This window comes from Eucyclogobius newberryi, unplaced genomic scaffold (assembly GCF_026437365.1).
Source record: "Eucyclogobius newberryi isolate DKJ021-1_F unplaced genomic scaffold, fEucNew1.0.hap1 SCAF_22, whole genome shotgun sequence".
NCBI lineage: Eukaryota > Metazoa > Chordata > Actinopteri > Gobiiformes > Gobiidae > Eucyclogobius > Eucyclogobius newberryi.
Genome location: NW_027315857.1, coordinates 19,480,022 through 19,502,594, shown reverse-complemented (window position 1 = coordinate 19,502,594; position 22,573 = coordinate 19,480,022). Strand labels below are relative to the sequence as shown.

General features: G+C 42.6%; 2 protein-coding genes across 3 annotated transcripts in view; one reads left to right on the top strand and one right to left on the bottom strand.

Moving 5' to 3' along the window:
- The window catches only part of col4a5 (collagen, type IV, alpha 5 (Alport syndrome)), a 362,461-nt gene that overhangs the window by 160,373 nt on the left and 179,515 nt on the right, over window positions 1–22,573 (bottom strand). The gene's annotated exons all lie outside the window — the stretch shown is intronic.
- The window catches only part of col4a6 (collagen, type IV, alpha 6), a 51,627-nt gene continuing 32,136 nt past the window's right edge, over window positions 3,083–22,573 (top strand). For both annotated transcript variants that reach the window (XM_072458496.1, XM_072458495.1), the window contains exons 1-6: window positions 3,083–3,155; window positions 16,560–16,694; window positions 21,893–21,937; window positions 22,023–22,142; window positions 22,242–22,304; window positions 22,387–22,422. In XM_072458496.1, coding sequence (XP_072314597.1) covers window positions 21,899–21,937; window positions 22,023–22,142; window positions 22,242–22,304; window positions 22,387–22,422 — 258 coding nt within the window. In that variant the 5' untranslated portion in view covers window positions 3,083–3,155; window positions 16,560–16,694; window positions 21,893–21,898. The remainder of the gene's footprint in view (window positions 3,156–16,559; window positions 16,695–21,892; window positions 21,938–22,022; window positions 22,143–22,241; window positions 22,305–22,386; window positions 22,423–22,573) is intronic.

The following is a 22,573-nucleotide window of genomic DNA, read 5'->3' as shown; positions in this document are numbered from 1 at the left end:
TTCATGATTTTCCTTATTAGGTCTAAATTGGCCTTGATTTAGTCTCAGTTTTGTCTGGGTTTGCATTGATTTCCACCATTCTCCAGCCCTAGTCCAAGAAACAACTATAAGTGCAATCTCTGTTAATAATAAAACACTATAAAAAAGTGCATGTAGGTCAACGTTTTATACTGAATATATGGAAAAACCCTATAATGAGCGAAATATTGTTTGAAATATCGCAGTTGTTATTTTTGAAATTATAAAAGTAGTATATTGACTATAATACTATAGTATAAGACTATAAGATTAATATAGACTATTAATTGACATAAAATCAGTATCAGTTTGTTGTGTATATAACAGTGGTTATATTTGTTGTCCATTCATGTTTTCTGTGATACTTGAACCACAACCAAGACATTTACAGACACATTTAGCAAATTTCTGATCAATACTCAAGATACTCACAAATGTTTAATTCATTTTTGTCAATATCGCCTCCCCATCAACACAGAAATTGTAGATATACATTTTTTTGAGCGTGCATACAGTATAATTCATGTTTTATATTTCTGTGTTGGTTCTCAGGCCTCTGATCCGTCTGGAACCCCTTCGCTCCGTTAGACACTCACTCCGGGGGTCCGCGCTGCCCCCCATTTAAATCATACGAACATACTTAACACATACACTCTTAAAACTTGACCTGCGCATTTTCCCACAATTCCCGTTGTCCCTTTAACCTCCCCATACCCCCATTTGAGACTCCTTTTCTTGTCCCCGCTGCCCCGCCGTACCCTCGTCCCTAACCCCTACCAGGCGCTTTTCATTCACTAATCACATTGGAATACCAGTCATGACCTTTGCGCGTGACCTCGGGGACTACCTTAAACAACCTCCGTATGACTCCTATAATAAACGCCCAAATCTCATAAGCCGCGTGATGTTTTCAGACGAATCGAGAGATAATCGAAAAGGATCGTGTCAAACTCCTACTGGTTTAAGTCATATTTCCCCCCCGCTCCCGGTACGTTTTAAAAGATTGAACGCTTGTGTACGTACGTTTATGTCACACGAATGTCAGATTATTAAGTGCGCAAACAGGGTCATGGTGCGTGAATATGTGAGGAATGCTCCAGCCAAAAGACGCAGAGGTTAAGCTACAGTATTGAAGGTGTTTCCACTTTAAAGGAGTTGAGATACAAGGGTGAGGAAGAAGTTTTACAGTCCAATCTCATGGAAATTCAGTAGTCTCCAGAGCTTACATTGAATATTTTACAGATATGAAAAATATGACCAACTTTTATTGCAAATTTAAGTCAGGTATGGGCACTGGTGTTGTCACTCGATGTCATTACTAAGCGATATACTTTCTCAGTACTGTTTTGATACCTCAACGATAATGAAAACATGTCATTTTTTGTAATAGTTCAAGGTTTTAGACAATAGACTTAAACTTTCTTTATCAAACATGTCTTATACTAGTTCTGGTAAAGCTCAGGATCATTCTAAAACTGCCAAATGTTATATGATACTTTACATTAGTATCTAGTTGTCGATACTAGTCCAATTTATAGCTGTTTTCTGATATTTTGACAACTCATTATAGACCATACAGTACCAAGGTAGGTTAGATGCACATCAGCCAATAAGTACACCACAGCGTTGAAAATGATTTTATTATTATTAGGCCCGAGCGCCACAAGCTGGCGAGAGGCCTATTAATCTCGTAAGGCCGTGCGAAGCACGGCTGCGAAAGTGCGCACGAAATCGAGCGCGAAGCGCTCGCCCACTTCCAAACACTCACTAACGCACTCCTTCACTCACGCACGCCCCGTGCATACTAATTAGTAGTAGGAAAATGGAACATTACCGTTGTAAACGGGCGAAGCCCGTGCAAAAGTGCGCACTAAACGAGCACTTTACATTGAGATGACGACCGCGAGATGACGAACATTATTACTGTTTAGAGGGCCAAAAACACAAAGTGGGCGGAGCCCACTCAAAATTAACGAAAGTACCCGTCAGTGACCAGGGACCCACACCATGAGGTAGGAAAGCGCGAGCGCTTTCCGAAAATGTATAGTTTATGATATTTGAAAAATGGGAAACATTGTTTTCGCATCGGAATATTATTCTTTCTTCTTCTTCTTCTCGGGACCAACCCCCCTATTTTTCACCCAGTGAACATTGACGAAAAGTCACAAAAATGTTCACATCTCTAAAAATCGTGCCTCTCTACATTCTGGCTATTTCCCTTTTCTAAAATAAAAAAATTGGCGCGTCAGCGCCCCCAAATGTACCAAAAATGCATTGAGAGATGGGAAATGACCCAAAAAAAATCTGATCGTAGAATCATGAAATTTGGCGCAGAGGTAGATGGTGACAAGAGAAGTAAAAAATATTATTACGGCAACGCCGTCCGCCCAACCAAATGTCGGCCATATTGCTTCAAAAATGGCTAAACATGACTTCGGAGTTTTTCCAAACGTCGTACTTTTACGAACTCCTCCCAGGGCGTTGGCCCTAAAAAGCTGAAATTTGGTGAAAATGCTACTGAGGAGTGGGACATCAAAAGTTATCCAAATTACATTGATACCTGTCACGGTCTCTGTGCGGCGAAGCCGCAAACTGTAGCTAGAATTTCAGAAATCTCCCATATTTAAAATTTCTGCCGTTTGCGCAGATAAAGTCCGAATTGCGTCAAATTAGAATCAGTTGTTAAACTCTTTGCCCTAAACCTACTTGAAGTGAAATAAATTAATTTGGCGCCACAGCGCCCCCTACAGATTTTATATGGAGCTTAAATGTTTAGTTATGTTTAGCGTAATAAAAGGACAATTGGGGCGCGTAAGCGCCCCCTCCTCTTGCGGTGTGGCGGCGGTGTGGCGGCGGCGTGGCGAGGGCCGATCATTGCCGCTTGCGGCTATATTTATTATTATTATTATTATTATTATTATTATTATTATTATTATTGTTATCATGCACTTGCTGGGTAAATTGTGTTGCATTCTTATGGCTTCATGATCCCGTTGTCACATGATGCATAAACTAAACATATGCATAAACTAATGTGCTCTATTTCTGTGTCTTTGCAGGGTAAGAAGTCCGACGAGCCGTGTAATGGGCTGGACTGCAGCAGAGGATGCAAGTGCAACCCAGAGAAGGGCAGCCGGGTGAGTCCGGACTCAAGTGCACCACAAACATGTCCAATACAACGGTTCTATGAAAAGGGACAGTTAAATAGTTTGTGTTATCGAGTTCAAAGCTGAGGACCGTTTTGATAAAAGTGCACTATTTAACCATCACTATTTAATGTTTCACAGTATGCCCTTTATTATCTATCTATCTCCATGGAAACGAGCTTAGTAACAACACCAGGGAGTTTTACAGGTCATATCTGTGTAGAGGCGAGCCCGCTTTCAAGTAGGATTCCATGTTTTCCAAGGTATTTTTCAAGCAATAAAAAAAAAAAATCGGTTTATTAGATTATTGATAGATGTATAGATGTTAAATGCCGCACTGTGGAACATTTTAGACTACGCAATGCAGACAGATGACCATTAATGCTGCATACCGTATTTTTCGGACTATAAGTTGCACCTTTTTTCATAGTTTTGACCGGGGCGAGACTTATACTTATATCTATACTTATATACTTATACTCCGGAGCGACTTATATGTGATATTATTTGTTATTTTCACACTTGCAACTGCATTTCATACTCCAGTGCGACTTATATATGTTTTGGTCTTCTCTATTATGCATTTTTTTGGCTGGTGCGACTCATACTCCAGTGCGACTTATAGTCCAGAAAATACGGTAACAAAGTCTGAATACAATTTCGATCCAATAACTACAATAATAAAATACAATTGTCATCGGTTTCTTGGCAGTACATTTCACTATCCAAGTTGGACAAAGACAACAACCAATCCACGGACAAGACTAATTACACCGTCATAAAAATTAATAATCGCACATGATTCATCCGATTAACGACCGAACATTTTTATAAGATGTCGAACACAACAGCTGTTTGTGATAAAAGCATATGTACCATTTAGATTTATGAGAATGAGTCAAACACCGATCTGTCACTCGCTTGTCTCCACGGCGATAGCAACGTTTACTGTCCCGCTGTGCATCTCTCCAGGCAAAGCAATGACACTTCTATAGAAACATGCAGCGTGAATGTCACCTGAAAGTTACGTGGCGCACCTTTTAGGACATTTACAACAATAAATTATTATTTTTATTTGTTATTCTCTTTTTTTTCCTCTTCATCTTTCTCTTTTTCTTTTTTTTTTTCTTTTTTTGACAAAAGTTACTGGACTGTATCTTTATTTACACACGTTTTGATTGGTCTGTGTTTATTCTTTCAATAAAAAAATAATTGAAACAAAAAACACAAAAAACAATAAATTCCACGCATCTAACTAATTAATCAAATAAATATTATCTGGACTAATACACAGACTGCAAAACCTGCCAAGAGACGTTTTATGACTCAAACAAAGCAAAAGACTTAAAACCCAAATGAGACAGGAAACAGCTATGTTCAGTGTTTTTTTTTTCATACGGTCTAATTTGTTAAAAAATGTCATATTCACGGGCCTTTTACAGTTCAAACAATTAAACTTAAGTGTAAATTATGTGATTAATGGAACAAATAATGGTTAGATAGCAAAATAACCGTTAGTAGCAGCCCGAGCACCTGTAAGTACGCCATAAACAATTCGGAAAAGTGTCTAATAAACCGGGCGAATACATTTTAAAATATAGATTATAGTTCCTGAATCGCACGCGTTTGAAAATGTGCTAATTAACGCCATTCAAAAGAGGATTTCTTAAGACTTCTAAAAAAAGCATCTACCTAAAAATAGCACCTTACATCGGAAAGTGTTTGCATTGAATCATTTTGAGTGGCTATTTTTGCCCAGACGGATTGCCAGCCTCCTCCTTAGTCGTCAGCCCGAATCCAAACAACAATTACAGTCTGACACAGCCTACACTTAGCCCCGCGCGCTGCCCCGTCGCGCATTAGCTGTTGGTAAATGATATATATGAGCCGCTGCCCCCCAGACTGGCTAAAATACACTCCGCATTAGCCACTTCAAATGTTGTTGTTTGGAGACGGCCAAGTGCTTATTTGTCTCACTTCAGTTTTACTTTTGCTCAGGCATCAATCATTGTCGTTAGCCTTAGCTTAGCGCTGATAATAGCAACGCTGGAGCCGTGGTACCAGTGGATCCCGACCTTTTTTTGTCTCGTAACTCGGGTACGACGCAAATAAATCTGTTTATTGTATTACCAGTTATTACGGTGTTCTGTTGTTTTATAATATCGATGTCCTAAACGTTCTGAAAGATGTACATTTTACTACAAAAGATGATTTTTTAACTCAAATGCTATTCAGTTTCACCTGCTTGCGTACCCCTGTTTGGGAAACATTGCGTCATTCCACTAAAGCTGCACTACGTAACTTTTCTGGTTTGTCTCAATGCTTTTCCTCAAATGTTCTACAGTGTGGAATTAAACATATAAACATTACGTTTGTCACAAGTTGTTATTAAATTATGTTTTTATCGCAAAGAAAACCAAAACCTGCATTTGTCTCCATAGAGATAGAAACGATTAATGCCAAACTGTGGAACATTCTAAGCAATACATTAAAACGATGATGGACCTCAAACAGTAAAGTTCATTAATGTACCTTTATCTATATGTTAATCACTTTTTTGTCGTTTCCTGCAATTGGTGGCATTATTTCAGCAACTATTTCAATATCAGACATTTAAAGCCGTGTTTGAGGTTTTCATGTGTACAGGCAATGTACATGGAAATTTAAATAACATCGCAAATTGAAAACATGCTCAATTTTAATATTGAGTCAATCGTTTGCAGTTTAAAATGCTACAAAAAGAGCAAATAAAAAATAAAGGATAAAAAAAAAGTTAAAAGGTGATATTTCTGCACTTTTTTTTCAAACATTTCACATTTTATGATCATTAAACCTCAATTAACACATTAAAGACATTTTTTGACACATTTTTGTTGGATTGACATCATTATCATCTGAATATTGTTAGTATTGCCCACACTTTGGCTCTATGTTAGTTATTCACTTCAGCTATTGTGCCACTGGCATTTACAACAACACAAGAATATTATTATGCAGTTTCTTTTAAACATTTGTACAAATAATGTCAGTTTCACAGTATATAATTCAAGGGGGACCAATAACTAGCATAAGGAGCCTCGTCAGGAGTAACTAGCTGCAGGATTAGCCTGTCGTGCGTGCTCTTTGTTAGACGCAAACTCCATATAGAATGAGACAATACGCTCTGGGACTCGAACTCAGGACTCTCTTGTTTCGAGGCGAGCGCGCTGGATACTACGCCGCCTCATAGGGCTGTGCAATTAATCAAATTTTAATCAAGGCATTTGTAAGTGTCTGCAATCAGCATGTTTAAACTAGAAGTCCTCATCCAAACCCTCTGCCAGTAAAAGTGAAGAAATCTGAAAGCAAATTAAGATTAAACTGTTTTTAACGAGCCCAGTCCCATTTCACCCACGCTTTCTCACACCACCTCGTGTATCTGAGGTGTAACAACTCCAAAGTCGCTAAATGTGAACCTCTATAACCTCCGCGGTGAACCTCAAACGGCCGCGTACTGTTGTATTTCCAGCGAATACTTGCCGTGCTACAAATCATGTCGTTTGCGGCGCCCTCTGCTTGCACCTGCCCACTGAAACAACAAATCCGACGCGAGATAAATGCGATTTTAAAATTTTCTGACAGGTCTTTGACAGAGTCTCAAGACTGTTGAAAGTGCTTTGATTTGGTCGGGACGCTCGGCTGATCCCCGGGGCCAGTGTTTTTGTCAGGACGCTAACAATTTGTACGGATGGTTAAAGGGTTTATCTATCGGATCAAAACAGAACAGAACATGACCCGCAGAAGGAGGATGCAGGTGTTGTGGTGGAATTAGTTGTTGCTTATTGTTAACTTTTACCACTACTAGTACTACTACTTCTACTTAAACCTCTTCCTCACTTTTCCTAACGCTTTATAATTGGATGCAGACAGCACACAGCGGTCTTATACTACTACTTATATCATGACAGTTGTTTTGAAGTAGTAATAATTTGGCTTTGCTGCCCAAAAAAACAAGTTGTAACTGAGCTATGAATTTCATTGTGCTCTTTAAAATTGTGCACATAGTTTGTTTTTAAGCTAATAATTTGAGTTAAATCCAGAATTATCCAGAATTATATTGTACGTTTCTCTTTTAGAATGATCAGATTGAAAATGACTAAACAAGCAGTCGCACTTTTTTTTTTTACCGGGGGAAATTTAATATTATTTGTATTTGGGCCACTGATATTGGAAATAATCAACAGAATCATATTAAAACAAAAAATGTATGCCTTAATGTTGTATTTAAACTGAAAATAACACTTTTTCAGCTATTTCATCTCTGTCAGATGGAGGACCTTTGTGTTATTGCAATATATTTAGTTAGTTGAGATATATATACTTTATAAACGATTGTTATGCTATTATTGCAGTCCTAATTTGATTTTTTTTTTTAAATCTTTGTAATAAACTTAAAAGGTAAAAGGTTGTGGACATCAATATAATAATAAAAAAGAGAGAATATACTAATAATAAATAACAATACACTGTAGTTTGCAGTATTCACCTTGTGCCTGAGTTTGAGGGTCTCAGAGTGTGAAACAAAACTCAAGAGTGACAAACACCACCAAAAGAATGCAAAAACAAGCGAGTTTCATATGTGGACTGGTGATTAGCATGAATAAATAAGCACGTTTACTTCAATCAGGCTGAAAAAGCAAAGCTAAAAGAAAAGAGGAAGTTAAGTCGCATCTGTTTGTTATCAGCACCAAAGTAAGTTGGTCTCAATTCGATTAAGCCCACATTTCCCGAGCCCTTCACGGTTTTCAAAGAGTTCACCGTCGACCCGACCTTTCACCTCCGACCTCCCCCGATAGGAGCCCTGTGATTGGACGTTATGGGAGCAGAGTGATTGGGTATATTAGAACCAGCAGACACCTCCAGCTGTAGCTCCACACGGAGAGAAGAGGCTTCTGGTTATGACTGAGGCCTCTGGGGCCGAAACAGGACAGTTACACAAAGTAAGAGCAGCTAGTAGTAGTAGTAGTAGTTAGTAGAAGTTAGTAGTAGCAGTCGTAGTATTAGGAGTAGTAGTAGTAGTAGTAGTTGTAGACATAATTGTTGTATTAGTAGTATAAGGCTGTGTTGTTGTAGTATTTGCAGTGGTAGTTTTAGACGTTTTTGTAGTATTAGGCTAGTAGAAGTAGTTGTAGTAATTGTAGTAGTAGTAATTAAAGTAGTTGTAGTAGTAGTTCCATAACAAAAACATTGGCACTATATTACTTTTACATTAATCAATCGACCGATCAGTATTTTGCTCACCCACGAGTGGCAAGGAGCAGTTAAAATATAGTAAAAACAGAATAAGTCAAAGGTCTTAGTTCGTCTCAGCCGGAGAGTAACATCCCTCAGGACAAAAGAGTCCCTTATCTCTGTCGTGCATCACAGTCAGGGGGAGGAGCCACATGTGAACAGGAACGCTCTTTTACATCCAATAAATCTGTACAAAATCTAGACTTCTCCCATATTTGACTCTGGAGCGAATGGCGGCAGGTTTTGTTTAGTCTTGGTGAGTTCATTTATCATTCAGCGCTGCTATGGAGCATCTAAATCTTACAACTGCAGTGACTTACAAATGACTTATTATTATTATGTCTATGGGTAAAAAAACTAAATTAAACCTACAAAATAAGAAATTGTCAATACACTTCGAGAAAAAAAGGGATTAAAGGTGCTTTGCAAAACACATTCAGACCCTAAAGAAATACACAATTAAATTTAATGCCGTACTGTGGAACTTTCCTTTCATTCTACAGTGCAAAAAAGTTCACCATTCACATCAATTAACAAAATAATTACCCTAATTTGAATTATTTACTACCAGGCCGAGATTAATTGACATGTATCTCTATTTTACTTCTTATTTAAAGCTCAAGAATCTCCCAATGTGGTAAGAAAAACCCGCTTGAAACACAAAATCCTTCAATAAATAAATAAATAAATAACGTAAACTAGTCGAAACTACTCTAAAGAAGAGCAAATAATAATAATGACAATGTTTTACTTAATTGCTGTGTATTAGAAAAAGGAGTGCGAACACGTCAGGAGCAAAACGCCAAACTTCTCACATAGTTCCAGAGCACACCTGACGCTCTAAATTTGGGTCTAAGAAAGGGTCAAAGTTCAAGGCTACCAGAAAGCCAGGCTAAAGCTAAGGGTCAGGGCTAAAACCGTCAAATGTCTCTCGCAAATCTGCCTCTTCGACTCCTTTTGTAGCGGTCAACATTTCAACGGCTTTTTTCATGCACACAACTTTTAAATTACATTATGTTTACTGCTTAAGAAGTGCATTAAAATGAGTTGTATCACACATTTAAATTGTGTTTAAATTAATGTGATCTATGTATGTGAATTGTGTGTTAGTTGTAGAATTTAATAGTCCAGAAAGTCTCATGTTGACACTAAACTGTAGTGCATGTACTGCCCCCACCTGGCTACTCTGAGAACTGTTTTTAAATAGCCACAAAACTATATCACATTTTTTAAATCTGTTTTCTTCATTTCCGTCGGCTCTGTTCTACAATTACAACTGATTACAATGTTTAGATGAAAAAATACAAGCCAACATATTAAAATTTTCACTTTTCATTACAATTTACTCGAAATCTGAATATTTATGACTAAAAACAACAACATTGGGCCATGATATATATAAACTTAAAATTGAAATGACTTGCAACGTCAATCAAAAGTATTATTTTAAGTTAAGGTGGTCAATATCAAACTCAGATGATATTTTATTCATTACTCATGTTACATTACTCACTCAAGATGTTATTTGAACTGAATGAATTTGAAAAGTGCATGAATGGCATGTAAAGTTTATTAATGTGTCGTCAGAGATATTTTGAGGGACGTTGCAGCTGTAGACACGATGAGACGATGACAGTTTTATTTAGAGTTTATTAGAGTTATTTAGGGACTTTTTAATCCTGCCCCTGTATTTTGAACAAGAACAAGCTCAGAGCAGTAAAAGAAACAGGGAAATGACAACTGCTGAACAATGTAACCTTTAGAAATACTAAATTATATTAATTTAATTTTCTATGAAGTCTATTTGAATCTCTTGCAATGGACTATAGTGTATTTTTAATTAAATATATGAGATTGAGAGCTTGTTTATCACCACTAAGCATGAAATTAACTGGCAAATTGTACTTCCAAACTGCACAAACTCTATTCCAGTGCCCCAATTTCTCCAAACATGTTGGTCAAATGTACATTATAATTCAAAAATATCCACAGAAGCAAATTATAGGCTATATTGGCTGATAGTTTCATTTGTAACACATTGAATTGTAAGTTTAAAAAAAGTCCAGTTGAGGTTCAGCGCTCGTCCTTGAACTACGTCCAGACACAACAAAAAGCCCTGTTTAACCAATTAACTCCACCTGACGCAGCTGAGAAAACAGTCCTGGCTTTATGACATCATCACCGTGGGACAGAGTGAGGTTTTATTTGAGGGAAGAGCACCTGGATGAAGTTTGTTTGGAGAAGAGGGAACATGGGAACAAACAGAAGAGAGATAGAGTCTGAGAAAGAGGAGGTGGGAAAGAGATCAGAGCAGAACTACACTTGATGAATATAAACCGGACTGAAGAGAATCATGCTGGAGTTTCAATGAGTGTTTGTTGTGTAATTTAGGCCTGACAAATGTAAATAAAGGCTTTTTTGATTATACGTAATTGCAGACATGGGACCAAGACTCGAGTAAATCTCAAGCTTTTGGGTTGAAATTCCTGTGGTTTGAGTCCGATTACATCACTTATTTTTTGCAATTTAGATTATTTTGTTGTTGTAAATGATCCCTCTAGTCACAAATAGAGAAGGACATGCTTTATTTCCCCCCCGTGAATTTAAACTCTATCTATGGATAGTGCGTACAGCTGGGGAAGAATGTCTCAGACACTCAGACTATCAGCACAGGCGCTCCACAGGGCTGTGTACTTTCTCCCCTGCTCTTCTCCCTGTACACAAACTGCTGCACCTCCAGCCACGACTCCGTAAAACTGATTAAGTTTGCGGACGACACCACCCTCATCGGGCTCATCTCGCACAGGGGTCCTGGTGCAGCAATAACAACCTGGAAACAATTGTCTCCAGGGCTCTGGGACGTGCAGGTCGGATCACCCTGGACTTGGACTATTTGAGCCACTCCCCTCAGGCAGGAGGCCACTCCCCTCAGGCAGGAGGCCACTCCCCTCAGGCAGGAGGCCACTCCCCTCAGGCAGGAGGCCACTCCCCTCAGGCAGGAGGCCACTCCCCTCAGGCAGGAGGCTACGCTCCATTTCGACCAGAACCTACCGCCACAAGTTTCTTTCCCTCTGCCATTGGACTGATTATTACTTCTAAACACCTGCCAGTTTAACTATAACTTAATCAATCACTCACTGCACTGTTCACTTTCTGCTGTACATATGTACATTTGCCCATACATTTGTTTTTATTAAAAAAGAGAGAGAAAGAGAGAGAAAAAGAGAGAAAGCGCTCCAAGTCAGGTCCAGAGTCAGAGTCAAGTCCAAGTTGAGTCCCAAGTCCATTTTATCAAGTCATCAAAGAGTCCAAGTCAAGACTTTTGGAATGCATGTTGTTGTTGTTGAATTTAAAAGCATTGTAGTGAAGTTGTAGTTAGTGGTAATTTAAAACATAATCCCAAGCATAATCCTAATATCTGTTAAAAAAATAAAAAAAATAAAAAGGTAATTCAATTTTATTCCACATTCTTGCAGGCCTCTTTTCAGACTTGTTTTGGCATGCTGCTGTTCCCTTTCTCTCCGCGCTCCTTGTAATATTCTCTCTCCAGACTAAACAAACTGATTCAATCGCACCCAAATAGTCAGCTCGCCCCGTCCCCGTCACCAGCAGCAGTGAGCAAGCGTTTTGACAGCACAAATCTTCTGCAATACCAGCGCCTAAACCCTCAAAGTGGCAAAGACCAACTAACGCCGACATGTTTGGCAGGAAGTGAGGTGGTCCCGGCCCGAGGGGTAAGTCCGGGGGGCTTAGGGCGCCAATAGACCTCTTTGTGTCCCATTGTGGTGCGGGGGATTTGGTGCTACAAACTGACCAGTCTGCTGGAAGGTGATGGGACTGGAAGGTCTGCAAGGGCAAGGTCAAAATAACCAAACCAGGCGGAGGAGCAGGAAGCCACGAAAACCAGGCTGGTAGATAAGGATGGGCATAAGAGCAATGCAACAGAACTTTGCATAGTTATCCAAATTATTTTTGTCTTAAGCTAGAACTGATTTAGTCTTATTTCAGACCTGGTTTAGCCCTAGTTTAGACCTGGTTTAGTCCTGTTTCAGATCCTGCGTTCACATACAAACCACATCAAAATCGGAGCTAAAATGGGACTAAACCCAGAACTAAACCAGGACCAAACCAGAGCAAGTGTGAACTTTAGATCTGGTGATTCTCCGATAACCAAAATACAGTATGTAGGAGTTACTCTGTGTGACCACTGCTCTAAATGCTATTGTCACTAGATTGGAATCATATGTCAGATATCAAATGTTTTAATGGTCTGCCATGTTTGCTGTAAATTGGGAAAATGTCTATGTTGAGATGCATTTGCCAAAATAATTTAAGAAGTAAAGGAAAGAGCCTTGGAACAACCTAATCCACTGTTGGGTGAGACTTAACTTAACTATAGCCTCTTTTGAGCTCCATTGTTCAATTTCAGTTTATTTTTGTTTTGCTCAATATCACAGCAACAGCCACTTCAGAGGGAATCATAATATATATATTTTAATTTGACCAAATAGGAGAAAATAGAAATGATAAGACTTCAAAGATTTCACTGTTGCTTGGTACGGTTGTTGTCGATAATCGAGAATAATTGTGAACTTGTGATGTTTATAATTGCAACGCTAACATCTGACATTGTGACATCCATTAGGGCGTGACACCTTTTGAAGCCCGTCCAGTCGTGAAAGATGTATTGATTGTATATGAATTGATAAGTCAGTTTGTGCAGGATGACAAAATGCATAGCTCAATATTTTTGGAGATTATTTAGATTTAATCACTAGATTTAGTTATTGCAATCCATCAGAAATGTGCAAAAAATGCCTGTAAATGTCTTTTTTAGGCTTTTATTCCCTTTATATTAACGACGGCATGGTTATCTTCATATTATGGAAAATATACACGGTATTCAAATTTACAGCCACATCCCGGCAACTGCAGTTCTTATAACGCATTTTGACAACAGGTATTGACGCAAACATTTTACGAATTTGACCCCTTCGACCGAACATTGCGGGGATGATTCGCATTGCAACAAAACAACCCTAACATTAGTGACTTAAATGATCTTTGTGCACAGGCAGAGACGAAGGAACGGTGCAAAAAAGACAACAAGAAACGATGAAATATATATATTATAGCTTTAAATGTGAGCTTCGGCTGCAAGTTGTGACGCCGCGAGTGAAGAATCGGGCCCAGGTTTGGCTTAAAAGTGAGAAGCCGGGTTTGAAAGCGTGAGAGAAAGTGGACGGTGCATAGTTTCCCCGGGTGAAAACAGGTGTGAGTCAGACGGACGGCCCTCTCATTACCGCGCTGCCCCTGTGCCCTCGAGCAAGACCGCCGCTCCAGACACAACGCCAAGCACTTCAAGCTGCACTTAAAAACCCTCCGACTTTGTCACCGAAATTAGCACAAAAGAGACAAGTTCGGGAGAAGGTCAGTTTGTAGTTTCAATCAGTTACTCGTCTCTTTATAATTATTCTCAAAACACTTTATATTATTAGCCGTAACGAAGCATGAACAAAGACTTAGATCCTAATGAACGAAAGGTTTGATAAGAATAATGAAAGCTTAGTAAGTACGTATAATGCATAAGCTATTTTAATATAATATATATATATATTATATAATATATAATAATCAGTTTGGTGGCGGCTTTTTGAGATCTAAATAAAATAAGAAATAAACTAAACTTAACTCTTAGTCTTGAGTAGTTAAGTCGGAATCATTCATACAAATATATTGCTTTGTTCGTGCTTTATTAAGGCTGATTAAAGTGTAGTTATTATAAAGTGGTACTGGAAACATTAGAGCTAAACAAAGGTCCAGGGACTAAACTATAAAGCAAAAGATGAAATCAGGACTAAACCGGGACTAATATGAGTTTAGAACTAAATACTCCACCAGGTCTAAGCATTATTATTATTTTCGGACACATTCAATATTGATTCATCTCTATTTTTCATGATAATAAACTTTTTTTTGGTAACATTATAGTTTTCTTACATAAGACCAACTCTTCCATTAATGTAGTTCATGATCAGGTTCATTAAGTCTTCACGTTTTTATACATTTACAAGTTTCCTGTCGAGGTACGAGGAAACTTATCTTCACTGCGAATATAGTTGTGTTATTTACAATAGTTTAGTCCTATTTTGGGTGATTTATTGGTTTTGATCGCCTGTGGCAATGATGTCGCTCACTTTTTTTAACAGCGCAATATGTTCTACAGCCTTATTTAACCAAAACACTTTATTCTTGACTAAGACGGGAATCACACCGGTCACAATAACGTCGGTTTTAACTGTCGAGGAGGGACATGTTTTTACCTTGGTTAGTTTTATGCGTTTTCAACATAATCAGCTTTGTCTTTCTTCAAAATTGTAAGTTTCCAGTGGAGTTCAGTGGGGTTTGGCTGTATCAGACACGTTGCTTCCAGGTATCCAGGCCGAGACATGCATTTCCAGTCTGTAAAACTCCAATAAAAGTCTTGTAAATGTAAAGTGTCCATGTGCGGCCTGCTTTACATCCAACTTCAGCTTTATGACTTCTGTTAAGTGATTCACAGGCTTAAAACAGCCCACAAAACAATAACATTTGACCATTTAAATGATTTCACTTATAATTTCACATTTCACAGCCCAAAATAGGCTTAAATCTGGAGTGAAATGATTGATGAACAATGAATTTGGCTCTTAAAATTCCCATAATGGGCAAACTTTTATCTGCTTAGCCTGAATGAAAACAGCTCACTGACCAAACGACAGCATAAACAGCCATTCAATGTATAGTTAGCAAAGTAGAACTCAAGTAAAAGTAAATATAAATGACTAAAATGTCTGTAGTTGCTGTGTTCATCGCTGTAAACTGTCATATAAACTGTGATTTTGCTGCCATCTAGTGAGAGAAATTAAACACGTGATTGTATGTGACTGTGTGTCCACTATGTTATTATATAGCTCAAAAATATCTTGCTCACCCTGCATTCTTACTGTGAGTGGGGTCGCCTCTTCACAGATCTGACCTGTAATTTGGCCTGGTGGTGTCACATATTGCGGAACATTCCAAGCAAAGCAATAACATCTACGTGGAGACGAGCAGAAACAGAAATTGTACTCGAACCTGCGTCAAATCTGTGTGTCTGTCCTGTTATGACTGCCGAAAGGAACAGATGACGTTTAATGAGTTTTAAAAGCTTTTAAAACCAACGTCTAAACATCTATATATGTTTTAAAAGTCTGCAGTGGCACGCTCTCCTGTGGGACCACCCTCAGAGCTGAGCAAGTCTAAACCTGATCCTGCAAAACCTCTTCTCACAACTGGGACTGACACAAGCAAAAGTCCTTTCAAAGAAGAGACACTTATTTCCATCTCCAAAACACAAAACACAGTGTCTTCGGGTGGAAAATGGTACTGAGATTTTCCAGCGTGTTACCTGTATTAAAAAAACTGTTTTTATGATATTTTTAAGCTTTATTAATCCAAGAAACTTAAACACAGACACAGGACAAGGATGTACGCCGTAGAGCTGGGAATTAAACCTGGGACTGTTGTGTTTTGTCTTTGGTAAATGTGGAAAGTCCCACTGAGATCTTTTGTCCAATAACAATATCCGTCGATCAATCAATCAATCAATCAATCAATCAATCAATCAATTAATTCATTAATTAATCTTAGCTTTCAGAGGGAGGGAAGGGAAGTCAGAGGGATCGACATGGGACAGGGACTAAAATGCCCTGTGCTGTGACATCAGGACATTATTATTATCATTAGAATGCACAGGAAAACCCGGTTACATATTATGACACATTTAACAGGTACTAAACACACATTAAAAAGGCCCAAAGTGTAAGGCCCCCGTGCGGCCCCTCACGGGAACAAGCGGTAGAAAATGAATTAAAGCACAATGGTTTACATACTTTATTCTTTCTATTTTTAATGTCGGCCAGTAAAATTTAAATGTTTACATGTTTTATTTCAATAAATCAAATACTAGACCTAAAAGGTGGGTGTCAGTTGCCATGGCAATGGTCCTGATTCTTCATCAGTCTTAAAACCATGGATGGACTGAAGCGTATTCCTCTAATTTGATCAGTTTTGTAATAATACTTGTTCTTTGTCCTGTTGTAGGGTCGTCCTGGGCCCCTGGGTGAGGTCGGGTCCAGTGGACCAGAGGGTCCTCGAGGGGGGCCTGGTCATGCAGGGCCCAAAGGAGAGAAGGGCCACATCGGTTACAAGGGCCCGTCTGGGCCCAAAGGAGACAAGGTCAGTGCCTCGTATTAGTTTACTTCAATTAAATATGAAATCCGCCTAAGTCACCTCTGACCTTGTTCTGATGCAACAAGCCATAGAAGAAGAAATCCGAGTCCGTCCCTCCATGTCCCTCCATGTCCCACCATGTCCCTCCATGTCCCTCCATGTCCCACCATGTCCCACCATGTCCCTCCATCTCCCTCTATGTCCCTCCATGTCCCTCCATGTCCCACCATGTCCCTCCATGTCCCACCATGTCCCTCCATGTCCCTCCATGTCCCTCCATGTCCCACCATGTCCCTCCATGTCCCTCCATGTCCCACCATGTCCCTCCATGTCCCTCCATGTCCCACCATGTCCCTCCATGTCCCACCATGTCCCTCCATGTCCCTCCATGTCCCTCCATGTCCCACCATGTCCCTCCATGTCCCTCCATGTCCCACCATGTCCCTCCATGTCTCACCATGTCCCTCCACATCCCTCCATCTCCCTCCATGTCCCTCCATGTCCCACCATGTCCCTCCATGTCCCACCATGTCCCTCCATGTCCCTCCATGTCCCTCCATCTCTCACCATGTCCCTCCATGTCCCTCCATGTCCCACCATGTCCCTCCATGTCCCTCCACGTCCCTCCATGTCCCACCATGTCCCTCCATGTCCCTCCATGTCCCACCATGTCCCTCCACGTCCCACCATGTCCCACCATGTCCCTCCATGTCCCACCATGTCCCTCCATGTCCCTCCATGTCCCACCATGTCCCTCCATGTCCCACCATGTCCTTCCATCTCTCACCATGTCCCTCCATGTCCCTCCATATCCCACCATGTCCCTCCATGTCCCACCATGTCCCACCATGTCCCTCCATGTCCCACCATGTCCCTCCATGTCCCTCCACGTCCCTCCATGTCCCTCCGTCTCTCACCATGTCCCTCCATGTCCCTCCATGTCCCACCATGTCTCACCATGTCCCTCCATGTCCCACCATGTCCCTCCATGTCCCACCATGTCCCTCCATGTCCCTCCACGTCCCTCCATGTCCCTCCATCTCTCACCACATCCCTCCACGTCCGTCCATGTCCCTCCATGTCCCACCACATCCCTCCACGTCCCACCATGTCCCTCCATGTCCCTCCATGTCCCACCATGTCCCTCCATGTCCCTCCACGTCCCTCCATGTCCCTCCATCTCTCACCACATCCCTCCATGTCCCTCCATGTCCCACCACATCCCACCACATCCCTCCACGTCTCTCCATGTCCCTCTATGTCTCTCCATGTCCCTCCATGTCCCTCCATGTCCCTCCATGTCCCACCATGTCCCTCCATGTCCCACCATGTCCCTCCACGTCCCTCCATGTCCCTCCATCTCTCACCATGTCCCTCCACGTCCCTCCATTTCCCTCCATCTCTCACCATGTCCCTCCATGTCCTTCCATGTCCCACCATGTCCCTCCATGTCCCTCCACGTCCCTCCATGTCCCACCATGTCCCTCCATGTCCCACCATGTCCCACCATGTCCCTCCATGTCCCACCATGTCCCTCCATGTCCCACCATGTCCCTCCATGTCCCTCCATGTCCCACCATGTCCCTCCATGTCCCACCATGTCCCTCCATGTCCCACCATGTCCCTCCATGTCCCTCCATGTCCCACCATGTCCCTCCACGTCCCTCCATGTCCCTCCATCTCTCACCATGTCCCTCCATGTCCCTCCATGTCCCACCATGTCCCTCCATGTCCCTCCATGTCCCACCATGTCCCTCCATGTCCCACCATGTCCCTCCATGTCCCTCCACGTCCCTCCATGTCCCTCCATCTCTCACCATGTCCCTCCATGTCCCTCCATGTCCCACCATGTCTCACCATGTCCCTCCATGTCCCACCATGTCCCTCCATGTCCCTCCATGTCCCACCCTGTCCCTCCATGTCCCTCCACGTCCCTCCATGTCCCTCCATCTCTCACCACATCCCTCCACGTCCCTCCATGTCCCTCCATGTCCCACCACATCCCTCCACGTCCCTCCATGTCCCACCATGTCCCTCCATGTCCCTCCACGTCCCTCCATGTCCCTCCATCTCTCACCACATCCCTCCATGTCCCTCCATGTCCCACCACATCCCACCACATCCCTCCACGTCTCTCCATGTCCCTCTATGTCTCTCCATGTCCCTCCATGTCCCTCCATGTCCCTCTATGTCCCACCATGTCCCTCCACGTCCCTCCATGTCCCACCATGTCCCTCCATGTCCCACCATGTCCCTCCATGTCCCACCATGTCCCTCCACGTCCCACCATGTCCCACCATGTCCCTCCATGTCCCACCATGTCCCTCCATGTCCCTCCATGTCCCACCATGTCCCTCCATGTCCCACCATGTCCCTCCACGTCCCTCCATGTCCCTCCACGTCCCTCCATGTCCCTCCATCTCTCACCATGTCCCTCCATGTCCCACCATGTCTCACCATGTCCCTCCATGTCTCACCACATCCCACCACATCCCTCCACGTCTCTCCATGTCCCTCTATGTCTCTCCATGTCCCTCCATGTCCCTCCATGTCCCACCATGTCCCTCCATGTCCCTCCACGTCCCTCCATGTCCCACCATGTCCCTCCATGTCCCACCATGTCCCACCATGTCCCTCCATGTCCCACCATGTCCCTCCATGTCCCACCATGTCCCTCCATCTCTCACCATGTCCCTCCATGTCCCTCCATGTCCCACCATGTCCCTCCATGTCCCACCATGTCCCTCCATGTCCCACCATGTCCCTCCATGTCCCTCCACGTCCCTCCATGTCCCTCCATCTCTCACCATGTCCCTCCATGTCCCTCCATGTCCCACCATGTCTCACCATGTCCCTCCATGTCCCACCATGTCCCTCCATGTCCCACCATGTCCCTCCATGTCCCTCCACGTCCCTCCATATCCCTCCATCTCTCACCACATCCCTCCACGTCCCTCCATGTCCCTCCATGTCCCACCACATCCCTCCACGTCCCACCATGTCCCTCCATGTCCCTCCATGTCCCACCATGTCCCTCCACGTCCCTCCATGTCCCTCCATCTCTCACCACATCCCTCCATGTCCCTCCATGTCCCACCACATCCCACCACATCCCTCCACGTCTCTCCATGTCCCTCTATGTCTCTCCATGTCCCTCCATGTCCCTCCATGTCCCTCTATGTCCCACCATGTCCCTCCACGTCCCTCCATGTCCCACCATGTCCCTCCATGTCCCTCCATGTCCCACCATGTCCCTCCACGTCCCACCATGTCCCACCATGTCCCTCCATGTCCCACCATGTCCCTCCATGTCCCTCCATGTCCCACCATGTCCCTCCATGTCCCACCATGTCCCTCCACGTCCCTCCATGTCCCTCCACGTCCCTCCATGTCCCTCCATCTCTCACCATGTCCCTCCATGTCCCTCCATGTCCCACCATGTCTCACCATGTCCCTCCATGTCTCACCACATCCCACCACATCCCTCCACGTCTCTCCATGTCCCTCTATGTCTCTCCATGTCCCTCCATGTCCCTCCATGTCCCACCATGTCCCTCCATGTCCCTCCACGTCCCTCCATGTCCCACCATGTCCCTCCATGTCCCACCATGTCCCACCATGTCCCTCCATGTCCCACCATGTCCCTCCATGTCCCACCATGTCCCACCATGTCCCTCCATGTCCCACCATGTCCCTCCATCTCTCACCATGTCCCTCCATGTCCCTCCATGTCCCACCATGTCCCTCCATGTCCCACCATGTCCCTCCATGTCTCACCATGTCCCTCCATGTCCCTCCACGTCCCTCCATGTCCCTCCATCTCTCACCATGTCCCTCCATGTCCCTCCATGTCCCACCATGTCTCACCATGTCCCTCCATGTCCCACCATGTCCCTCCATGTCCCTCCATGTCCCACCATGTCCCTCCATGTCCCTCCACGTCCCTCCATGTCCCTCCATCTCTCACCACATCCCTCCACGTCCCTCCATGTCCCTCCATGTCCCACCACATCCCTCCACGTCCCACCATGTCCCTCCATGTCCCTCCATGTCCCACCATGTCCCTCCACGTCCCTCCATGTCCCTCCATCTCTCACCACATCCCTCCACGTCTCTCCATGTCCCTCTATGTCTCTCCATGTCCCTCCATGTCCCTCCAAATTCAACAGTTTGAGGTGGTCACATTAGTAATACTTTATTGGTCTGGACTGTGAGAACATTTTCACAGTTGTTCCAGAATTATTCCCAGAATTATGTCAACAATTATTATCACACAGATTTAAATTCACCACTGATAATCCACTTTCCAGTTATTTAAGCTCACAGATAATAACTGCAATAATACACTATGATTATAAGATTGTATAAAGTGTATGAGAGACTGGAATAGCAATAGACCCAGAAAGTCAGCTCTCTGTGAGCGGAAAGACATACATTTCACATACAATATATGTGGCATCAATGAACCTTCTCTAAATACGAGGGACAGAGGCCTAAATGGATTTACAACCAACAGAGGAAACGCCTGTTTACGCCTGCTTTAGACAGTCCTTTACATTTGTACAGTTTTGAGCTCGATCTTGACCTACACGGCTTTATAAGAGAAACCAGTGGATGAAAAGAGCGTGTTTATCTCGTTGCAATGCCATGTTTTGATCAGGAGGTGGCAGTAAATAATAAACTCAACTCAAAAATAAACTGGGGTTTAAACACAGAGGCATTAAACTTATGCTTGGAAGATTACACTAGTTGTGTTTTTTGTTCATTTTATTTTTAATTTACACTTTTTGCTGTCATTTCCAAACATTTAAATTATAGTCGATACTCTCAATATTCTACTTTTATAGCTCTAGAACTACAACATTTGTATTTATCGCCTACTGTTCCTTTCAAGTCTGTCTTTCATCACGCCAGAAAGTTCAAAATCACTTCTTCTTCTTCTTCTTCTTCTTCTTCTTCTTCTTCTTCTTCTTCTTCTTCTTCTTCTTCTTCTTCTTCTTCTTCTTCTTCTTCTTCTTCTTCTTCTTCTTCTTCTTCTTCTTCTTCTTCTTCTTCTTCTTCCACCACTTCCACCACTTCCACCACTTCCACCACTTCCACCACTTCCACGTCACTAGAATGTTGTTGTACTGCCACCTTTGCCCACAAGGTGATGCTCTTGAATTCCACGACCACTTTATCTAACTTGTCTCTGATTGGTCCAGGGGCCTATGGGCGTGCCGGGCTTCCAGGGGACTGACGGAGTACCTGTGAGTAGCACTACATTCTACCTCTGTGTCACAAGGACACAGTTCAAGAGTCCATGACATCGCTCATTCTCCTGCTCTGTTCCAGGGCCACCCCGGCGCCGATGGGCCCCGGGGTCCTTCAGGTCTCGACGGCTGTAACGGGACGAGGGGTGAAGCCGGAGACCCCGGTTACGGCATAGGACCCCCCGGAACTCCCGGACTTGGCGTAAGTTCAGTTATGACCGTTTGGAGCCTGGTTTTGATCCTCTTAAGTTCAGAATAATAATATTGCTTTGTCAATAATAATATAATATTGCTTTGTCAGGGAATAGTCGGACCCAAAGGACAGAAGGGAGAGCCTGTTTACATCTCTGACAGCGGCGTCTCGGTATGACATCATCGTGTGTCTCTGTTATCACATTGTAGAACATTTATAACACATTTATAACACTTACGTCATTGTTTTCCAGGGTTTACCAGGTTATCCAGGAATCGACGGCCCACCTGTGAGATTTGAATATTTACCACTTACAACACCTGCATGATGACAGTGTCTTAACTAATGTCTTTTCTCTTTCGTGCAATTGACGTACAATGAATTACCGTATTTGCCGTACTATAAGGACTAATTCTGGTTGTTCTTACTGACCTTCAGCG